At 35.8% G+C, this 22,634-nt stretch overlaps 1 protein-coding gene across 1 annotated transcript; it reads right to left on the bottom strand.

Moving 5' to 3' along the window:
* Positions 1–3,606: 3,606 nt before the first annotated feature.
* Positions 3,607–7,871, bottom strand: LOC127075756 (uncharacterized protein At4g37920). Its single transcript, XM_051017227.1, has 6 exons — positions 7,644–7,871; positions 7,278–7,558; positions 6,226–6,394; positions 5,501–5,745; positions 4,264–4,451; positions 3,607–4,174 (listed from the first exon to the last, which is right to left on the bottom strand). The coding sequence occupies exons 1-6, from the start codon at positions 7,795–7,797 to the stop codon at positions 4,015–4,017; spliced, it is 1,197 nt and encodes a 398-aa protein (XP_050873184.1). The 5' UTR covers positions 7,798–7,871; the 3' UTR covers positions 3,607–4,014.
* Between the last annotated feature and the right edge of the window lie 14,763 nt (positions 7,872–22,634).

Genomic DNA, 22,634 nt, shown 5'->3' with positions numbered 1-22,634 from the left:
CAGTATAAAATCCTTGTGTGATTTTCATTTTGAAAAAGCGCTTATTTTCCAAACAATTCAAACCCCCCCTTTCTTGTTTTTCTCACCTTCAATTTATGAATATGACAAAGTATTTGTTACCTCAAATCAAATTCACCTGGATAGGACCACACACATAAGAGTATATGACTTCAAGGATTGCCTTCGACTTGCTTTCAGCAACCTTGCTAAAGTTTTTCTTGTGTTGCTTCGCCTGCACACAACCTCACATACTTCATTTGGAATGCCAATTTCTGGTAACCCTGAAACCATATTTCTACTATTCAGATCTCTGATGTCTTTGAAATTGAGAAGGCCAAGTCTATAGTGCCATAGCCATTCATATCTGCTAGCTACAGTTGCAAGGCACTTGTGATCCATCACATTTTGTTTAATTCTAAAGGTTTTATTCTGAGATATAGTTGCCTTCAAGATTAACCTTCCACCTAAGTCGAGAACTCTCATCATCTTGTCTTTAATCGACACTTTGTAGTTCTTTTCGACCAGTTGCCATATGCTAAGCAAATTACTTTTCATGTTTGGTATGTATAGTACATTAGAAATTACTAACCTTTTTTCATCTTTCATCGTAATCAGAACATCACCAATACCTCCAGCTGCTAGAGTATTGTCATTTGAAAGTTTTACCATGTTCTTCATTTAGGGTTTCATGTTGACAAACCAATCTTTCCTACCAGTCATGTGTGATGACCATTCTGAGTCCAAGTACCATTGGTCCTGGAATCTTTCTCCATCTCTTGTTGTGACCATCAACAACATATCTTCTTCTTCATAATTTTCAAACTTTGCATCATTATCTTGATTCTTTTATTTTTCAGGATAATCACTAGAGTTGTGACCATACATCTGACAATTGAAAACTGAATGTGAATTTTATCAGGTTTTTGACCACCGCCTCTTCCTCTACCTGTAGCACCACCTCTTGGGTTGCTTTGATATGAGAACTTTTTCTAATTCGACCAACCTCCTTCTTGCTGATTTTGATCAGTCGAGTTATTGTAGCCTCTTCTACCTTTGTTGTTGAACCACTTCCTTTTGCCTTTCTTTTCTCTTGTTGATTGCGCCTGCAAAGCCATATCGCTCTTCGACTTACCTGCAGCTCTTTCAGCCATTCTTTATTCATGAGATTCAAGCGTCCCTTGAAGCTCTTCCTTTGTCAATGTTGACAAATCTTTCGACTCTTCTATGGCTACACCATGTGGTCGAACTTTGGAGCCAATGACCTCAAGATCTTTTAAACAACTAATTTTGATGGCAACATTTCTCCACATACCTTGATTTGATTCACCAGTTTTGCAACCCTAGTGAAAAAATCAATTATACTTTCATTGTCTTCCATTTGAAGCAATTCAGACGTTCTTTTGTGAGTTTGTAACCTCACTTCTTTCACCTTTTCTGCGTCTCTAAACAATTTTTCCAGAATTGTACATGCTTCTTTCGCTGATTCAACATCACTAACATTTTCGAAATTGTCTGCATCAACGCATTAATGGATCATAAAGAGAGCTTTATAATCTTTCTTCTTCAATTCTTTGTGTGCAGTCTTTTCTCCATCTGTCGTATTTGCTGCAAGCGGCGTAACTCCCTCCTTCACAAGATCCCGTAGAGCTTGATAGCAAAAGCCAATATTTATCTGCTTGCACTAATTTTCATAATTTTTTTTATTCTTCAGAGTTGAGAGACTCGTCATAAAGTACTCGTTCAGATTATTCATCACCGTCGTGTTTTGCTTCCCACGAATCTCTCAACCAGACTCTAATACCAGATGTTGGAAATTCATTGCTTTCTCTTCAAAAAATTCACCAAAACATGTGGAGAATTTTGTTGCAATCTTAATGAATAAGACTCAATCACACCGATTGAATCCCCTTTTGTTCTTCACTTTTCACTCGAGTGAATCAACCAACTTTGGTTGCAAGAATATATCGCTGCACAATTGTTAATGGAATAAGAAATAAAAGATGAAAAATTGGAAGAAAGGAAATTATGATTTTATCAAAATAGGGAAAGAAGAGGAAGAATTAATGTAGAGTAACTCTCTACTTCCAAACTGAGATTTATTCAACTTGTTCAACTGCACTTCTGTTGTGTCTCATACAATCAATAAGGGTCACTCCCTATTTATAGATTTTGGGCTTGCTTGTTCCTCAAGCAAAGCCCAAGACTAACACTACAAAATTGGGCCTAAGTAAAAATCCATATCGAGGTTAATCCTTGACACTTCGACAACTAGGTGTTTGGACAGCAGCATGCTTCGACACCATGAATTACATTCTCAACATATCAGAGACGACAAACCCCAAAAGGGCTATGGCAGTTATAATCATGGGGTAAACAGTGAATCGATGGATCTCAAGGCACAAAGTTATGTTTTTGTTGCGGAGAATGTTATCATCCTTTGTATAAGTGTTTCGAAAATGATAGCATGTTATGATTTTGGGTGATGACGAGGCAATAAACGAAATAGGTGAGATAATCGCCATCGAGCTAGCAGAAATACTACTGACAAAAGATAACTCAACGTGGATCTAGTTACAACTTCATATCTCCTCTATTGACGGAAACATTGCAACTTCCAATAGATTGAGACAAGGTATCAACCCTGAAAGTCGGGAATGACACTTGTGTCACTATGGTATGGATGCGTAAGGGGATGAAAATTCAATTTAGAAACTTCTCCATTAGAGTTGAGGTTGTGGAGGTTTGGCAATGTGAACATTGATTGGGAGGAAATGGCAATTAGTTTCAATCGAGAGGGTTAAGTGATGAGGTTGTAAAGTCACATATCTAAGAATGGGGAGGTTTACATAGAGAAATCAATCATCACTATCACCATGAACATTTTGTAGACATGAAAGTTTCAAAGTGGAAAGGAAACAAAGAGATCATAAGTTGAAAACTTAAAGCAGCATTAGAATATTGGTTTTTCCATACTGGCCTTGAGAACAACGCTAATTCTAAAAAGGGAGCTAATGGTAGGACACCATAACGGCACAACCCAATAGAGTTGTTGACTCAATAGCCCAATTCACACACTTGCTGCTTTTAAAAGATTGCCAGATTGCGTAAAACTTGAGGAATAACAATACTAGTTAGCATTCTCATTATTTTTAAGGGGATTTTCTATTATAAAAAAAAGACAGAAAATTTAGAGTCATAGAGGAAAGATGTTAAGATTGGTTAGGAGAGAAATGCTTTATAGTTTAAGAGCAGTTATGCCCTGATCTAGGAGTTCTTGAAACTAGGTCTAACTTCTCATTTTCTTTCTACATTTTCCATCATTATAAGAGCTTCAAGCTCACCACTTGCACTCATTAATACAGAGTTGTTGCCTGAACTTTTAAGTTTCTATCATTGACACATAATTTATTTCACCAGATGGTAATTTTACTTCATATAATAATATATAGATGACACTTTATTTATTTCAATAGCTTGTATTACTTCACAAAATAAGATATAGATATAAATTTCATATTTCAAACAAGAACAAATATCACATGTTAATTATTTTTTACTTCTAAACATAAGAAACTACTTCTATCAATATAAATAAAACAACCACAGTAATTTTTCAATTGTGCACATTTCCATCAGCTTTCGAAAACACAACCACTGGAATATATTTTATTTACATATAGTAACATAAAAGACCTGGTCAAGGCTGAAGTTTAGTGCATAAGTTTTGTGCAGATGTTGTATTTCTTGAATCTACCTGTAGTAACAAAAAGAAAAGGGAACCTAATCTAACTTTTGATATTACAATCTTGATGGTTGTCTAGTTTTCCCCCCATGATTCAGCTTAATCTAGTGGAACAATTTGAAAATTTTGAAATACCAGCCAGAATATAGACACTTATTTAGAGCAATGTTGCTGTAAACCTAGTTCTGCACTTGATGGCCATCAAGAATATCATGCACGTTATAATGTTTTAGCATAGGAAAACCATCTTAGTATGTTTCTCACCCTCATATTCACATGAAGTTCTTTTCCACAACCTTCTTCAATTTCTCCAATTTTTTGACGATCTCAGGATTCATAAGATCCCTTGCTTCCCTAACGAGTGTACCTTCTTTGCTCGAATGATAAGCATCCACCACGGTCTTTAAACACATGTGAAGTTTCTCTGGTGTCCTGAAAAAAAATATAAAGAAGTTTTTTATCACAACTGAATTCTATTTCAAGATAACTTGTATTCTGATATGTAATACATGTTGACGTACGAGTACAAACTATCTATATCTTTTCCTTCAAGTTCTACTCCAGGTGTAAAAGCATCATTAAGGGCAGACAATTGCTCCTCGGGATCCTCAATTTGAATAACATACTTAACTATTCGAATTTCTTTCGGAATCTGTCTCTGAAGATTTGCCACTGAAGTCTTGTATAAATGAAAGAGGATGTCTTTTGCCTAAAAATGAATGTTTAAGTTAAGTAGGAAATAGCAAGTAATATATAATGCATGAAAATTTACTGCATAATATCTAGCCAAGTAGAATACAGTCTTGAATGAGTAGGTTTGGTTAAAGGACAAGGTCAAACTGGACACCGCATTATTATATTCAATCAACAAGGTCCTCCTATTTTGTAATGATATCACACGTGTTGAATTATTTCAAAGCATCATACATCGCATGAAAGAATTTAACAACTATTGTACATTAGGAGTAGTGGATTTTTTTGTGTGTGAAAGAGTAGTGTATTCATATCAACCCACATTTCCTCGACTTTTTGATTAAGAGAAGTGCTAGGAACACTCACTTTTTTTCTCCTCTAAGAATCACTTTTATTGGATAAAATACACTTGGGTCCCGCACTTTAGAAATTGGTACCACATAATATACAAGTATGACTCAGTTTGTTTGTTATATTCCCCAAATATGTGTTCATTATTATCTCCCCTATTAAAATAAATCAGGGACAGAATAAAAACATTATAGATAAGGATGCGTACTGCCATACATTTTGTCAGGTAGAACCCGTGAATTCTTAATGGAAAATCTATTAGTATAAGTATGAAAGTGGAGCAAATCTCTCCAAACTAACTCACTAACATTAATCTTCAATACCCACACACACCAGCCTATCCGTATATAATACACTCCCTCTAACAGTATCACATGACCTCATATGACACCTCAATAACTAACTAACTCATTCTCTCCCACATTGCCCTACTTCTAAAATACGCCTAGATAGTAGGTACCCTATCAATGTCAGGCCGCTGCTATTAAAAGGAGATGACTGTACTGTACCAGACACCGAATTGCTTTTTGGTTAGAAAATAAAAGTAAAGAAGACAAGCTATACATTATCCACTTGGTTCTTCCCCCATACTGTACATTGCAATCTAAAGAAACTAATTCAACAACCATTCAAAATTTCTTATCCTCCATATCCATGAAACTAAAATTGGAGCAGCTCATGTAAAGGAAAGTCAAGAGATCCCATCAATTTTACCTCATCTTCAGTCATGTTTGAATCTTTGGCCGCAGCCCAAGCTTTGGTAATCATTAATACCGTCGTCGAATCAAGTTCTTTTTTTTCAGCCAAATTGTCTATCTTTTTACACGCAGCATCAAGTGAGGGAGAATTGATAATATCTTGAAATTTCAGCTGTGCAGCATTTATCTGTTCAATGCTTTCTGCTGCACCATCATAGGCAAGTACAGCAGCCAAGCATGCCTCCCCAAGCTTTGCCAGTTCTTTTCACATATAACAAAAAGCATAATAGCTTTTAATTTCCAAATTAATCAATATACAAACTTGAATTAACCAAACACAGTTATTAATATGTGACACCCATCAGATGATATTGGTTGTATATGTATTCTACGTAATTAGATCTAGCGTAACCAAGACAACATCCTGAAGTTCTCCTAAATATGGTCATATTTTAATTAAGCATAAATTTCTGGTATTTTGCTTCTGCAAAATAAATATTTTAAGTTCCATACAATTTATAAATTCAATGTTCAACCTTTGAAAAACACCATTGTCTAGTTATACTCCTAGAAAGAAAGAAAGAAAGAAATGTAACAAATTTCTCAATTGAGTGAATGTGGTTCTTGACTACCCATGCAAGAAAATGCAATTAACTATGATATTGCACACCAAAGTCAATAATTTATCCAAAACATAAATATTGATTTAGGTAACTAAAAGCATGAAAAACTAAATCACACCATTTTGCTTTTCTGCATCGTCACGGTAAGATTCAGTCACTACATGAAGGTGCTCAAAGAATTCATTTGTAAAATCCTTCCTACGCTTGGCAACGATATTGCTAATTTCGGACAGATCCTTTCTGATTACATCCAGAAGATCATTGTGTCTCTGCACGTCCTCATCAATCTGCAGAATAGCAGTTCACAAAAAATATTTATCATGACTATACCATATTCCTATTTCTTACATTCCAATTAACATACCACGTCGAGCATCTTATTAATCAAGTTTCAATTTGGATAACAAATTTGACAATAATTACAAATGTATTAAACAAAAACTTCTAGCATAACATACATTGAAATTAGCTTATGTATCTAAAAAATTTCAAAAACCTTTTTCATTTAACTTCTTGATAAACAACGCCTATAACCTTTTATGAACCAATGTTGTCTAATAGCCAGCTATAACTAACGTAGAAGATTTTGAACAAATCGCTATTGCTTCGTGATATGCTATTTACTACAATTAAGTGCTGTCAAATAACTCCTATAGCAGCGTTATGGCTCTAGGGTGTCAAAACGGTCAGGCCAGACGGACATGTCTGTTTTGCCCGAACTTTTTGGCTGAGCGTGCCAAGGTTTTAGGCCGCACCCTCTAATATGACCGCCCCACCCTGTTTTTTTGTGGACTCTAGGGAGTGCGGGCAATAATATAAAATTTTGCAATTTTAGGCTTAAAAGGGTGCAGAGACCGCGGGCCCGCTCCACCCTCATTTTTTTGCCGGACCAAGGTTTTAGACCCGCGCCATCAACTATCCCCCGGTTTTTGCAGACTTTTGCGGGGCGAGCCTAAACAGAGTGGGTATGCCTGTTTGGCACCCTGCAGTGCAGCAGAATTTCAACAAATTGTTATTTTCTACAATCCACAATTCATAGCATTGATAAGAACTTTTCATGTGAAGAACCCTAAATTTATTTTAAGCAAAAAGCTCCTGCAACAAAACTGAATCCATAATAACAATAATAACAACAAATTCACAATATCTAGTAGCATATTAAAAAAAAACCTGTTTGAGCTTCCTTGCGAGACGGAGAAGTTTTTCCTGCATAGTAGGATTGGTTTCAGAAAGTGCTTTATCATTACATCGTGCAAAAAAATGGGGTCTAATGTTTTTCCATTCTCTACTGAAAGCTAACAATCTTCTCCAATCAGTTGGAGTAGGTTTATCAACCAAGAAAACACCAATGAGTTTATCACACACACCAATCATTCTGTTATCGTCCACCACATCAGATGGATTGTCTTCTTTTGAAGCAACATAGTTACAGGGTCGTAACCCTCTTCCTCCTTCACAAACGATAAAAGGATTGCATGATAATATGAGACAATTGATTTTGAAACCCTAAATTGTGATAATTAAGAAGTTACTTACTTGTTAGTGTTTGAAGTTTAGTGAAGAAATTGAAGCGCGAAAAGGGAAGGGAGGTTTTGATTGGTGAAGAATGGGTTGAAGGAGGTGGTGGAGAATGGAAGAGATGTGGTGGAAGTGAACAACGCGACGGTAGAATCGCCGTGTGCAACTCCATTGTCTGCTTCGACTTTGGGAAGTGCTTCTCTCTCTGATTGTTGCAAGAAGTGGGGTTTATCTTCCTCCGAACAATATTTATCAAGTTTTCTCTTTTATTTCATTTTTTATTTTTGTGTACTAAATTACGAAAAAAATATTTAAAAAGGCTTTAAATTGTTTTCTTTTAATTTTAATCTAATTTAAGCTTTCACTTTAATTTTTTTATATAATAAACATTATCTTTTAATACTTCTAAAAAAAAATTGTTAGATATCGGACTTTATATACTAGTGATGCGCAGAGTGTACAAATGGAGTCGGACAATTAATTCATACTTATGAATAGAAGATTTCACTTTAAATCATCTCAAATTATTGAGGTAAATCAAATTAACCTTTGTCTTATTTTAAAAAATGATAGTCCTCAATATATTCATCATTGTTGTCATATATCGCTCTTTAATTCAATTTAGAAGGTGTTAAAATTATTATTAGGGTAATGTTAACTTGTGTCTTACATGCGTATGTCAAGAATTAATTGTGAAAATATTTTTTTGGAACTTGTGTATTGTTTTTATCAAAATTTTATAATTAATATTTTCATTATTTTTTTCAATATAAACTTTCTATTTATGAATTGCTTAACATGTGTCCCAGACACAAGTTAGCTTACCCTTATTATTAACATATTGAAAAGATGTATGAATATTATTATATTTCCAAACCAAATTGGTTTTATTCCTAAGAGAAACATTCATGAGAACATAGTGGTAGTCCAAGAAATGTTACATAATATGAATAAGCTTAAGGTTAAAAAGAGTTTCTTTGTGATAAAAATAGATTTCGCTAAGACTTATGATATGATTAATTGGATGTTTATGCAGTATGTCTTAGTGGAGGTTGGAATCGATGAGGGAGATTATAATGCATGTTATCACTCCAGTCAAGATGAGAGTGTTTTAGAATGGTGATATGGGTGAAAATTTTGTTACAAATAAAGGTCTAACACGGGGAGATCATTTGTCCTCATATCTCTTTATCTTGTGTTTGGATAAACTCTCTCATACGATATGTGATGTAATAGGAGAAGGAAAATGGGAGTGTATAATGCATGATATCACTCCAGTCAAGATGAGAGTGTTTTAGAATGGTGATAGGGGTGAGAAGTTTGTTACAAATAAAGGTCTAACACAGGAAGATCATTTGTCCCCCTATCTCTTTGTCTTGTGTTTGGATAAACTCTCTCATATGATATGTGATGTAATGGGAGAAGGGAAATGGGAGTGTATTAAAGTTGGTAGAAATGGTCCAAAGATTTCTCATTTGATGTTTGTATATGATTTACTCTTGTTTGGTAGATCCTCTGAGAATCAAATAAACTGCATTATGGGTGTTTTGAACAAATTTTGTGAAGTCTTTGGGCAAAAGATCATTGTTGAGAAATCTAGTATCATGTTCTCAAAAAACACTACAATTCATCTCAAAAGACAGATTACTTAAGTGTCGGGCCTCAAGGAAACTTTTGAGCTAGGCAAATACCTCAGGGTCCCTATAACATGTAGAAGTCCTAAGGTCAAGTATTATCAGTATCTCGTACAGAAAGTTAAGACTAAATTGTCGAATTGGAGAGATAACCAACTATCATTTACAGGTAGGGCTACCTTAGCAAATTCGACAATGGAAGCTCTCCCTACTTATACAATGATGAGTAACAAGGTTCCTAAAACTTGGTTGAAAGAAATTTAGAGGACTCAAAGGAATTTCATTGGGGGAGATAGGGAAGGAGAGAGTCATTTGTACACTATCAAATGGAGTGAACTAGATAAACCTATGAATGATTGAGGCTTGGGTCTGAGGAATCTAGTTAACATGAATAAAGCTTGTATAGCAAAGTTGGGTTGGAAATTAAAGATAAGAGAAAGTTCTCTTTGGTGTGAAACCACAAGAGGTAAACACAAAGGGCATGGTGAATTGGACAATGGTCCACAAGCTATAAACTATGATTCTACTATGTTGAAAACCACTATCATATTATGGCCTCACCTAGAGCAAATGTCCTTCTGGGAGGTGGGCAATGGGAATAACACCAGGGTTTGGAAAGATTGTTGGGTTCAACTAGGATTAAAGCTTCAAGACCACATGATTCAACCAAATGAAATCTCTTATTTTTACACTGTAGCAAGTTTAAGAACTAAGGATGGAGAGTGGAATTGGAACATGTTCAAGAATTTGTTCCACCAAGATTTGTTGGACAAAATCCTAGCAATTCCTCCACGGAGTCAGAATACTAATGAAGATGATACATGTATCTGGGTTGGAACATCAAATGGAAACTTCACAATGTCAAGCATGTTTGAAAATATAAATATTGGAAGTAATGAGGAAAATATGGATGATTGGAAGGGTATTTGGAGGTTGGATGTGTTAGAGTAAGCCCTTATAGCCAACCATGATTGGTTGTACATGCTTTTGTATCATGACCTTGGTATATATTATTTGTTTAATATATATACGTATTAGGCATTGTATTTATTGTGTTGTTTTGCATATGACATAATAAAGTCATTATAATAATTAGTATGTTTAAGGATACATTAAGTGTGACTTAATTGTGAGACCTCATTAAACATAAGGACATTATTCTTAAAGTATTTGTAGTTGAGTTTTACCATCAAATATGACAATAGTAATGCATATGGACTATTATGTGAGTAAATTGATGATTTTATCTCATGGATCATGGATATGAGATATCAAGTCTTCACATATGTATATATATTATGAGTAATATTTATATTGGATTGACCCATAATGAGAATACTACATAGTATGTTATGTAAGTGTCATAAGTTATTCTCATAGTGATGGTGGTGTATACCATCATTCGACCTGAAACCACTATGGATTCTAGATATGGAGTCGATTACTTTATTGTCAATTAAACATTGTCCATAATAGGATGACCATAAGATGGTTGATGTGTATTCCACAAATCATATTGAGGGCCATGAGTGATCTATATGTGATTTTCCCATCCTACATATACGGGAGTAATATCTACAAGCCTCTTGATAGAATATGACTATAAAATGCATGAATGTGCTCAAATAAGTCAATATGAGATATTGAGATTATTTTTTATCATCAAGTATACTCAGGAAACAAAGAATATAATATTGCATTATACAAGGGTGACACATTATATGTCTCGTGTTCAATATAGATATAAGGGTAAAAGAGTAATTATACACATTATCATTATCATAGAAAGGTCATGTCATATCACACAACATTCACGTCACTTAGATAGCACCAGTGTTTGCTAAATACTGCTCACCGTTTATAATATTAAATATGTGATTTAATATTATTGTCAACGTTAAGAGAACATACATGGTCACACGTATAGAGTACTTATAATGGAATGGATGATAAAATTAAATAAGATTTGATTTAATTTAATTATGTACTAATAGTAATTAAATTATTTAACACGTTAACATATATGATTTATTTGATTATATATGATTTAATTAAATAAATGAGAATTGACGACTAATTACATTAAATGAAAATAAGATTGAGGTTGATTTTGGAATTTTTAAAATAAGAGTGTTAGAGTTTTAGTAGCTTTCTATAAATAAAGAAGCTTTTTCCCTCCAATCTTAGTTTTAGTTTTTGTCATTCTCAGAAAACGGCTAGCATCGTCTTCCACTTTGAACTCGTGCGGACTTCATAGAGACGATGGTTCGGGGACAAACCAAACGGAAGTCGGTGGGCATGTAGCACCCGGGACCGAAGAGGGCGAAAAATGGTCCTGAGATTGTACAGGTATGAGAATGAAAGGATCCTGAGATTGTACAGGTATGGGACTGCATGGTTGAAGGAAGACTTATAAGAATTGATTGGTACTAGCTATATCAACAAGGTGAATCTTCTTTTAGGTAGACTAACAAATAATAACTCCATAGTTAAGTGTGTTTGGCATGGAGTAGCATTTGGATGGGTGACCTTCTAGGAAGTTTCCCGAAAAGTGTGTGAGTGAGGACAAGGCATGTTGAAAACACTTATGTTGGTTTGTGGCGTTAGTAGATAATCCTGAAAGTTGTCTGAGGCGTTACAGAGATATTGCATGCTTAGGTATTCAACTCTTAGCGTAGTTTATCGCTTATTCAGTTGATAGTGATTTATTACGTAAGGTTGGGTTTTGTTAGAATTGGTACCTAATTGAGCCTTAGTGTAGATAAATCTCTGAAAAACTAGTGATGTTAGAATATGATCATAATTAAAATATTGTACATAAGACATCTCGTGTAATCTACAATGGTTCAATTAATCATTGTCTTTGAACTTTATGTGAATTTTTTAAATTGTGTTACCCTAGTATCCATGTCCGTAAAATTGTGCTACAAAGTTGTAATGTTTCTTTCAATAATAAAGGTTGTGCTTCATTTTGTACAGCTTCTTCTATGGGAAAATCTCATAGATTTCACTCTCCATCCTCACACACCACATATTCCAAGCCTCCTTACCTATAATATATTGGAATTATGCCTTCTCTACTACATTTTATCTAATTAACAGGTTTCCCTCAACTTCTATTAAATTTCAGATCCATTGCTCAATTCTATTTAGTCTCAAACCTGACTACATATTTCTTAAAGTGTTTGGTTATGCTTATTTTCCGTTGTTAAGACCTTACAACTCACACAAGCTGGATTTAGGTCCCAAGAATGTATTTTTCTTGGATATTCAACCTCACACAAAGGTTATAGGTGTTTATCTTCTAGTGGTAGACTTTATATTTCTAAAGATGTTTTGTTAAATGAGCTAAGGTTTTCTTATGATGATTTCACTACTACGAAAAACACATATAATCACGATTACGACGGTTGAACAACCGTTTTTAGGTAGGTTATGATTATGTGGGTTATTTACAACCACGGTTCAGTGCCCATGGTGTCGCATCTCGAAAAATACAATTCCTCGCGATGGTCGCGGAAAAAATTACGTTCGAACAGAGTCGCCACCGAACTTTATTTATCCCAATGAAGGATAGGAAAATATCGATAAAACCTTTAGGAAATAGAATAATGGTCGTCGCAACCATATTCGGGTTCGGGAGTGGTTTACGTAAGGGGAAGGTATTAGCACCCCTTACGTCCGTTGTACTCAACGGGAGCCTTTTAGTTCTAGTTTGTGTTTGAGTGTTAATTTATGTTTGTTTGTTATCTTTAGGTTATAAAATATTAGAAATTGAAATGGATGAGAACCTCAGAAAGGGAAAGGGGAGGTTTTTTTAGTGTGCTCGCGAAGATACAGCAATCTCCTGCCTACGTATCCTTATGGTATAATAAGGAAATCAGAGCATTCGTAGTTCGGGGAACTACGGTTTATTGGTGTCTTTTAGTGAACATATGTTTAGGTCGCATTCCAAAGGCTAAACGTTGGCTTGTCTACTCTCGACGGAGGCTTAAGCACTAGTTTGTTGTGCGCATTAGAAAGGATTAAATAATGTTCTTTTGAAAAGAGTTTTGATCACACGAGGGTGATAAGTTGGATTAATATGTTGGATATTTTGTTTGGTTGAGATGTTTTTGGTTGGATGACGATTACTCGGATATTCGAGTAAGACAACTCATATCCTAACAGTCGGGAAAGGGAATAGAAGACTCTAGACCACCTTCTTTTTCATCCTTAATTATAGAAAGGATTGGATAATAATTAAGGTGTTTTGAAAGGATGACGAATACTCGGATAATCAAATAAGACAACTCATATCCCAATAATCGGGAAAGGGAATAGAAAACTCTAGATCACTTTCTTTTTCATCTGAGTGATTATGAAAATAAGGTTGTATATGGTGGATGTATTTTTAAAATGAACGACAAGTACTTGAATAACTGAGTAAGAGAACTTGTATTCAAATAGTCGTGGAGAAAAATTGAAGACTCAAAGTTATCTCCCTTTTAGTTTCTTGTTATAAAAGGATTTGATTTGTTTTTTTTGCTTAAATGGATTAGAAATGACGACCATTTGACTAACCGAGTAAGAAAACTCGTATTCAAATAATCGAGGAGAGGAGTTGAAAACTCAAAACCATCCCCCTTTTCAATTCATTAATATGAGTATGAATTTGATTTGGTTGTGCTTAGGTGGATAAAAATGACGACTATTTGACTAACCGAGTAAGAGAACTCGTATTCAAATAATCGAGGAGAGGAATTGAAGACTCAAAGCCATCCCCCTTTTCATTTCCAAATGAAATGGTGTTTGATTGTGATTAGGTATTTTAATTTGATTTGGATAGAAATACTCGACATTGGATCGAGGTTTTAAATTTGTGTTTTGAATGAAGTGAATTTTATTTTAGTGTATTATTCTTCTACTCGATAAAAAAATCGAATAGGTATCATTGTAAGAAAGCCCAAGAGTAAGCTATGTGAGGTTGATGGCGATGCTTTAAAAGCGATCGACTTACAAGGGTGTTTGAAAATGGACTCGATATTAAATCAAGAATTGTGTGATTTTAATGGTTTTAAAATAGTTTTGACTCAATGATGAAATGGTTTTGAAATGATGTGAAGTACTAGTGGAAGAAATCGATCAATGCATAATTGACAAAATTAATCGATTAAAATTTGGTTAAATTGATTAATTAAACTAATTTAAATTAATTATCAAAATTATTGAATTAAATCAAATAACTAAGTTAATTAAAATTAATTAATCCAAAACAACTTAACTAGTCAAAGTTTAATAATTAATTTCAATTATAATTAAAGAATATAAGTGACCATTGTCGATTTATCTAAAGGAATCGGTGTGCTCAAAACCGGTTTGTGCGAGATAACAAGGATTAATGTTATTCGCGAAATCCAAACACGGTGAAAAATTCACAATTAATGTATAGAAAATTTGGCGGCATAACGGCATTGAATTACCGAATCCACTTACTTAATTCGATCTATCGTAATGAAGTTAACCAATAGAGAATTAATATTATTTTCAAAATTCAATGTTACACTTTTTACAATCTACAATGATCAAGAACAATGATCCAAACTAACAACCAAATCCATCATAAAATGAAACCAATGGCTAGTAATAACAATTTAGAAATGGTGTATTATATAATGCATTTCAAAACCTTATATTATGTAAACACATGATTTAAATAAGAATAATGGCACTGAACCTATGGCATTTTCACTAGTCTTGGTTCAGTATATCCAATGTGCACCCGGAAAAAGAAATCTAAGAAGAAAAATTCATTTCCATAAAGTATGTTACATTTCCATGATACCAACAAACTCAGTATTGGAAAAAGCTCAAGGAGCTGCTCTACTGATGTAAATAAATCCAACTTAGAATCAACCAAAACATATGAATTAACCTCTTTTTTAAGTTGTACCCAACAAGTTATGAATAGGTTCTTTTAGTAGCAGCAGCAAAATTGAATGAAACTCAAATAATAATAAAAAAAAACACATGAATTCAAATAAAAGATTGAACTTGCCACTAATACTATAGTAATAAATAACAATAAAAGTGATAAAATTTAACAATAATATTTTAAAATGCTAACATCGTATGCAGAAAAAAAAAAGTAGTAAACAGTTATGGTTTCTTTTAAATATGAAGAGTAATAATCATGGTCCATTAGCAGCTATATGATTTAATAGAAACTGGAACAACACATTGAAACCAAAAGTCTAAGCAATAACCTGCTTTGAAGCCTTGCAAAACCGTTTCATCAACAGTTCATGAGGGATCACCAATTTTGGATCCTGTTACATCTGCTGAGAATCCGTGGAGGCGTGAACCGTTATTGCTGTGAGACGAAAATAGAAACAACACCAAATCGTATCGAAAACGGAGTTTAGTCCAGCGTTACGTTTATTGGCATGATGGTAGTCTCGTGAAAAGAGTGGTGGTCGAGCGGAAGTGAAGGTTTATACGGCGGAACATGGAGTAGGTCGGTTATTGGTTGTTGTAGGTGGAGGAAGGTGGGTTTCCGGCAGCGTGAGGGAGAAGATGATATTGAAGATGGTGATGAGCGAAAGTTGGAAGTGGTGTTCGCCGGCGTGATGGTTATTGTTTGAGAAAGAGATCTGAGAGATGATTTATGAGATGGGGCGGCTGATTTTGTATTGGTACGGTAGATCCCTCTTCCCCTCTATCTCACCAGCCATATTTTAGTATATATATAGTGTTATCTAGGGTTGTAAAAAAGAAACCAATATTCAACAATGCCCTTGTACCTTTTATTTTACATGATAAAATGAGTACTAAAATTTAATTGGAATAAAAATTCAGAGTATGTTTTGATAAATATCAACGAAAGTTTATTTAATTTTATTTATTTTTTGTTTAATATTTGGATAATAGAAACAAAATAAAAGGGATAAAATTAATAAAACCCGGGCGGAAAAAATGCTCGAAAACTTAAATCGAATGCATTAAAATGCTCAGTGCGAAATAAACTTATTGAAAAAGTACAGCGTTTCTTTAAATTTTGAAATAAATTTTCACCGGTTAAAAGGCTCAGGCGGGTCAAAACGCAACTGAAACAGCTTCTGAAAATTACAACGAGCACACCAGGTTAAACTACATGAACTGTAGATTAATAACACCGGTGTCTGTAATTTTAATTCTGAAACTTTTTACCCGCTGATTTTACATGTTCTTGAGGAAAGATTCAACCAATATGTCTGTATTTTCAATAAATTTATCCTAACTGATATTTCAGGTATTATTCATGATGAAATGTATGTCATGTTATGCATATGATGCAAAATAAAAAAAAATAAAAAAAATTCTATGAAAATTTAAATATGCCCGGACAAAATTGGGGTATGACAGCTGCCCCTATTTAATTATCTTGAACTAGAAAGTAAGAATGACGACAGTCTTTATACATTCGTGGTGGAAGATAATTAAATACGAGAAGACCCGAATTTTGTCCTTCGAAATGCAATGGAGAAATACAGAAAGAAAAATGCAGTGGGAAATACAGTAAGAAAGGTAAAATAAGATAAATGAAACAATCAAGACTCTCTAGGAATCGTCAGAACAGTATCTTGGATGTCATAATCGAGATATTCCAATAATGGAATGATACCTCAACTGTATCTAAGACTTTCTGATAATTAGCAGAACATTGTCTTGATTTGAACGCACGAGATTCTCTGGGGATCAACGAAGCAGTATCTTACATGATATAATCGAGATATTCCATCAAGGGAATGATACCTCAATCGTATCTAAGATTCTCCGAGGATACTTAGAGCAGTATCTCTAAAAATGAATGAGACTCTTCATATTGATGAAGCAGCACCCCAAACAGCAAAATGAGACTCTCTGTATTGAATCGAAGCAGCATCTTATATGATAGAATTAAGATATTCCGAACAAGGGAATGATACCTTAATTGAATCTAAGATTCTCCGAGGATACTAGAGCAGTATCTCTAAAAAAATCTGAAATGAGACTCTTCATATTGATGAAGCAGCATCTCAAACAACAAAATGAGACTCTCTGTATCGAATCGAAGCAGCATCTTATATGATAGAATTAAGATATTCCGAACAAGGGAATGATACCTTAATTGAATCTAAGACTCTTCTAGGATACTAGATCAGTATCTCTAGAAAACAAATGAGATTCTTCAAATTGATGAAGCAGTATCTCAAACAGAGAGATGAGATTCTTCAGATAAATGAAGCAGTATCTCGAATATTCGTCTGTAGGGGGAAATTTTTAAGAAACGACTCCTTTTGGAGGAAATATATTGGCAAAGCTCAGCAGGGGGGAAAGCTCATAAGAGACTTTTTATGGTAACCTCTGCTTAGGGAGCAATGCTAGCAAAGAAAATGCTGGGAATATCATTTTTAATCATAAAGTTAAAAAAAATGGCTTTCTGAAAAATGATTCCACGAGCACGTGCAGGGTAATAACTTTATTTGGAAATGAGAAATATCCACGATATACATGAATGACCTTGGATCCTGATATTTTAATGTGATTTTTGTATGATGTTCCACTTTAGGTGGGAATACCATGCATGAGATGCATGTAAGTATGTAATTGCTAGGGATATTTGGCTGTGCATGTAGGAATGCGAATGATTTTTGTTTTGTTGAAATTCCCATTTTGTGGGAGTGTTATGCATGCGTATGCTGATGATTGATATGATTGTATTTAGTGGAATTCATGTTTAGGCAGGAAAATTATGCATGAATTGATGCATGTGATGCACGTGGGAATGCAACTGAGTACTGGAATTTTTTGTAGGGTTTTATTTTTTGAGATTATTGGGGAATATCATCATCAAAGAGTTGATGGAAAGGTAACTGTAATCGTCAACGGGTTGACGGAAAGGTAAATGTCATCACCAGAGGTCTGATGGAAAAGATCATCATCAAAGGGCTGATGGAAAGGTAGTTGTCATCGTCGATGGGTTGACGGAAAGAGACTTCACTATGGAGTGGCATCATCAAAGGGTTGATGGAAGTAATTAAAAGAAGTCATCACCAAAGGGTTGGTGGAAAATAATTCGTCATCGTCGAAGGGTTGACGGAAAAGATTGTCATCATCAGAGGGCTGATGGAAAAACTTCACCATGGAGTGGCATCACCAAAGGGTTGGTGGGAAGGATGATCATCATCAGAGGGCTGATGGAAAAGAAACTTTGTCATCGTCAAAGGGTTGACAGAAAGAAACTTTGTCATCGTCAAAGGGTTGACGGAAAGAAACTTCACTATGGAGTGGCATCATCAAAGGGTTGATGGAAGTAATTAAAAGAAGTCATCACCAAAGGGTTGGTGGAAAATAATTCGTCATCGTCGAAGGGTTGACGGAAAAGATTGTCATCATCAGAGGGCTGATGGAAAAACTTCACCATGGAGTGGCATCACCAAAGGGTTGGTGGGAAGGATGATCATCATCAGAGGGCTGATGGAAAAGAAACTTTGTCATCGTCAAAGGGTTGACAGAAAGAAACTTTGTCATCGTCAAAGGGTTGACGGAAAGAAACTTCACTATGGAGTGGCATCACCAAAGGGTTGGTGGAAAAAGTATTATCATCATCAGAGGGCTGATGGGAAAGAAATTGTGATGTTATGTATGCGTATGATGCATATTAATGAAAATTTCTTATTTTTGTGAGAGAGATCTTGGATATGCAACTTCCTTATTTGGAAGGAAAGTCATGTGTGTTTATTGTATGCAGTGCATGTGGTAATGCAAGATGAATATTGGTTATTTTTTGGATTGATCTCCCTTTTAGAAGGTGAGATTTTCTGGGTAGCCATGTTGATTGGATTTGAGTTTATGGAGATGCCAGCAGAGTGGACTTTTATTTTTGGTAGCTGCCAATATGGATTGGACTCCTTTTTGTGATTGCCAATGCGAATTGGACTTTGGTTTTTGAAAGGTTTTGGCTTCCCGACACTCGATCTTTTGACGATGTGATGATTGAATGATAGATATGGATGCTTTTGGTGCCCCAAGTTTGATCCTTCGTTGATAGATTTTGTGTTTGTTCTTGAGAGAACTTTAACTTCTTTGCCTGATATGCCTTGTAGATGATTTAATGAGCATAGCGACGTAATCAATGCATGATGATTGTGATCTTGCTCTGCCTCAAGGCTCTTTGCAACTTGTCTTCCACAACCTGCATGGTCTTTGAAGGAACTCTCTTTTGAAAGGAAACCTTATGAATGATTATACCATGGCCTGAACCAAATTTGCCCAAGTGTATGGGTCTTTCAGTAGTTTTGCCCCTGGTTGAGCTTTTGAATGGCTTGCCCCAGATGGACTGAATATTTTGAAATTACTTGCCTCCTTGATCAACCGATGCTTGGAGTTTGTCTTTTGACTGACCAATTCATAGTCATTGGATACCATGCCCTTAATCCATAGGGTTAAGAAGTAGTCTTGATTTGGGTCAGCATTGACGAATGATTAAGTTCTTCTCCGATTGCTTCTTTGAAGTTCCTTGATGTCAAGCGCTTACTTGCAGTTAAAATTGTTTATTTAATCAATGGTAATCTTAATGCGACATTCATGCAGGTTTGAAAAATTATTTATTGAGGTGATGTGATAGTGTGTGACGAATGAACCATTAGTTCAAGCACATTGTTGATTTAGCTAGTGTCTGAAAGATACAGTGAGAATATGATACCAATACAGGTGATTTAGCACATATTTAGGAGTCAGTTTACACAACCTTGTTGTAGTATGCTTTCAGAATAAACCCTACTTCAATTAGGTCTTTTGAGGGTTGTAACGTGGCGTGGTTCACGGTTTCTTGAAAAAAGGATGTAAGGCTCAAATTTTGTTTTAACCCACCCCTTCTTCATGATGATCTCCAATCCTACATTCATTTAATTTAACATACACATTCGTCTTTTAAGAGAGTTTGGCAGTGTAGAGATGAGGGTTCAAGATTCGCTTGAAATGGCAGTCACCTTATTTTGCTCTTCATGAATGTTGGTGACCCTTTGATTCTTGACATGGTGGTCACTGAATCTTGTTTTATTTTGTTGAGGTTTTTCATGACCTCTTTTGATTTTTGCTTTGATCCCTAACTTTTGCCTGGACCGCTTTTTGAAGCTTTTTAGTCCACCGGGATTGCCCTAATTTTTGCCTAAGTCTTCTTTTTGGGTGTTCGACTTAGCGGGCTCTTTCATTGATTTTTTTTGAAAGATTATGACTGCCAAGTCATTGGTCATTGAAGAACAACCGACATGACTTTGGTATTTTTCAAGGTTACTTCGACAGTTGAGGATGTGTGCGAAGAATGGCATGTGGTTGATCCTCATACGGGATGTCTCATCTTGTAATTTGAATGCGTAGTCAAATTAACTGAACACTACCCTACCCCGGATTAAATGTAAGGGTTTGTAAATCTGAAAGAAACTCCTACGTCTAGGCTCGAAGTGGTTGACTAGGGATTAACTCCTTATCTCTCCAGTGTTTGGGGATTTGAAACAATGCCTGTACATCATCAGCAAGGTTTTTTCCGAAAGCATACAATCAGCAATTATGGGTATTTCGTTTTTGTCATTCTCCCTTCAATCTTTGCTAAAACAACAATTTGATAAGTGAATGGGAGAAATATTTTTTATATCAATGGAAAAATGAGTGAATGCGAAAGGATTCGTTCAAAACATGCATAATCATTTCATTAATATTACCATTAAAGGAAATCAACAATACTTGAAAGCAGATAAGTACTTAACATGCAAAGAAAAATACAAATGAAATGCGAGGAATAGCCAAATGGTTGCCAGGGTAGAGGAATCTCTCTCGTGCCTGGTTCACTACTGGGCTAGCCTTCTTTAGAGTAGTGGTATTTCTCCTCATCGAGACTGTCGCATCCGCGAAAAACAACCGGCGGGCTAAAACAAAAACAACACAGAGCCGCCACTGCGCGTTATTTATCCCAAAATAGGGAAAGGAAACGCTCAGAGAAACCTGGAAAAAGCATGGTCTCGCGACCAAAGAGAAAGGGTAAGGGAGTCGGTTACGCAAGGGGAAGGTATTAGCACCCCTCACGTCCGTCGTACTCGACGGGATCCACGTTCTAAAAGAAAGAAAAGGTTGCTAAAACATCACACACACACACACACAAGGAACGCAGCTGGGGTTAAGAGGAAGGGAGCTCGATAGGACATCGCATCCTATGCCTACATATCTCGTCTGGAACGAGAATCAGAGCTGCTGTAGTTCGGCTCACGCACGCCAAACAACACACGCACCCAAACAGGCAAACATGGAGCCTGAATGCCAATCACTGGGCTTACATCAGCATCCGAACCAAACAGACACACACTGGAACCCAGATGCCACTTGATGGACTTACACCGGCTTCCAAGCACACAACAAGAACAATCAAACACAATCAGATAACAAGTAAACACACGCAAAAAGGAAAAAAGTGCCCGGAGAGACCTCGCACGGTCTCCTGCCTACATACCTCGTCTGGAACAAGGATCAGGGCGATGTAGTTCCCCCTCAAGGGAAAGAAAATCTAGCCAAAAACCAAGGGAAAACACACTACCAGGGAGCTGTACTCGAGCCTAGTGTTGTCATGCATCATTGCCCTACGTTGAGGTTTCTACCTACTTGCACAACTGCAAGCTAACCCTATCCAGGAAGAAAGCAAGCATACAAGCATACAAGCAAACAAATATTCACAAAGCACACACTATAACCAGTCAAGTGGGCTCAAACAATGGGTTTGACTGCCGAAGCAAGTCATCTGTACATGGGTGTTGCTCGCTCTTAACCTTGCCATTGCGGGGCTAAGGTGAAGCAGATGAAAGGTGAGTGAAGATTAGACTTCACAGCCCTTATCCCTGACCAGGGAGAGCTTCAGACAAAGGAGCGTGGGTCCAGAATGGAGGGACCCTTCTACGCTCAAAGACTCTGACACAACTGTACAAAGTACAAGATCTTGGGTTTGTGTCCCAATGCATCAACACACAGCCGTGTGAGCAGAGGGACGACTCAACAGAATAGTGGGGGATAGATTACATATCCCTTGGCTTCCACCAATTGCCTTAATCAAGGACTTTACCTGCTTGGGCACAATATTAAACAATCACAAACATCGCCTCTTAAGGAGGACTTCAGACATTTGTCCGGCCAAGTAACAGGCCGGGTCTCCCAGACTACATGAAGAATAGAAGTCCTACCTCAAGTGGTTTAAAAACCAAGCAGCAGCAAGCAAGTTCTTAAAGAACTGTAAGCAACTAAATGTACCTGAAATCAATCAAGTATCATCAGTACTCAGACAGTCAAACAATAAACAGCAAATGTTAATCAGCTAATCTGTACAAACAACACA

This window comes from Lathyrus oleraceus, chromosome 1 (assembly GCF_024323335.1).
Source record: "Lathyrus oleraceus cultivar Zhongwan6 chromosome 1, CAAS_Psat_ZW6_1.0, whole genome shotgun sequence".
Classification (NCBI taxonomy): domain Eukaryota; kingdom Viridiplantae; phylum Streptophyta; class Magnoliopsida; order Fabales; family Fabaceae; genus Lathyrus; species Lathyrus oleraceus.
The sequence above is the reverse complement of the archived record's forward strand: the minus strand, read 5'-3'. Positions and strand labels throughout refer to the sequence as shown.

What these genes read in the sequence shown, in the direction of transcription:
- LOC127075756 (XM_051017227.1), bottom strand. Translation starts at nt 7,797, where the DNA reads ATGGAGTTGCACACGGCGATTCTACCGTCGCGTTGTTCACTTCCACCA. An exon ending in TAAACTTCAAACACTAACAA is followed by an intron (nt 7,559 to 7,643) that starts GTAAGTAACTTC and finishes TCGTTTGTGAAG; the next exon opens with GAGGAAGAGGGTTACGACCC. An exon ending in GATATAGATAGTTTGTACTC is followed by an intron (nt 4,175 to 4,263) that starts GTACGTCAACAT and finishes ATTTTTTTTCAG; the next exon opens with GACACCAGAGAAACTTCACA.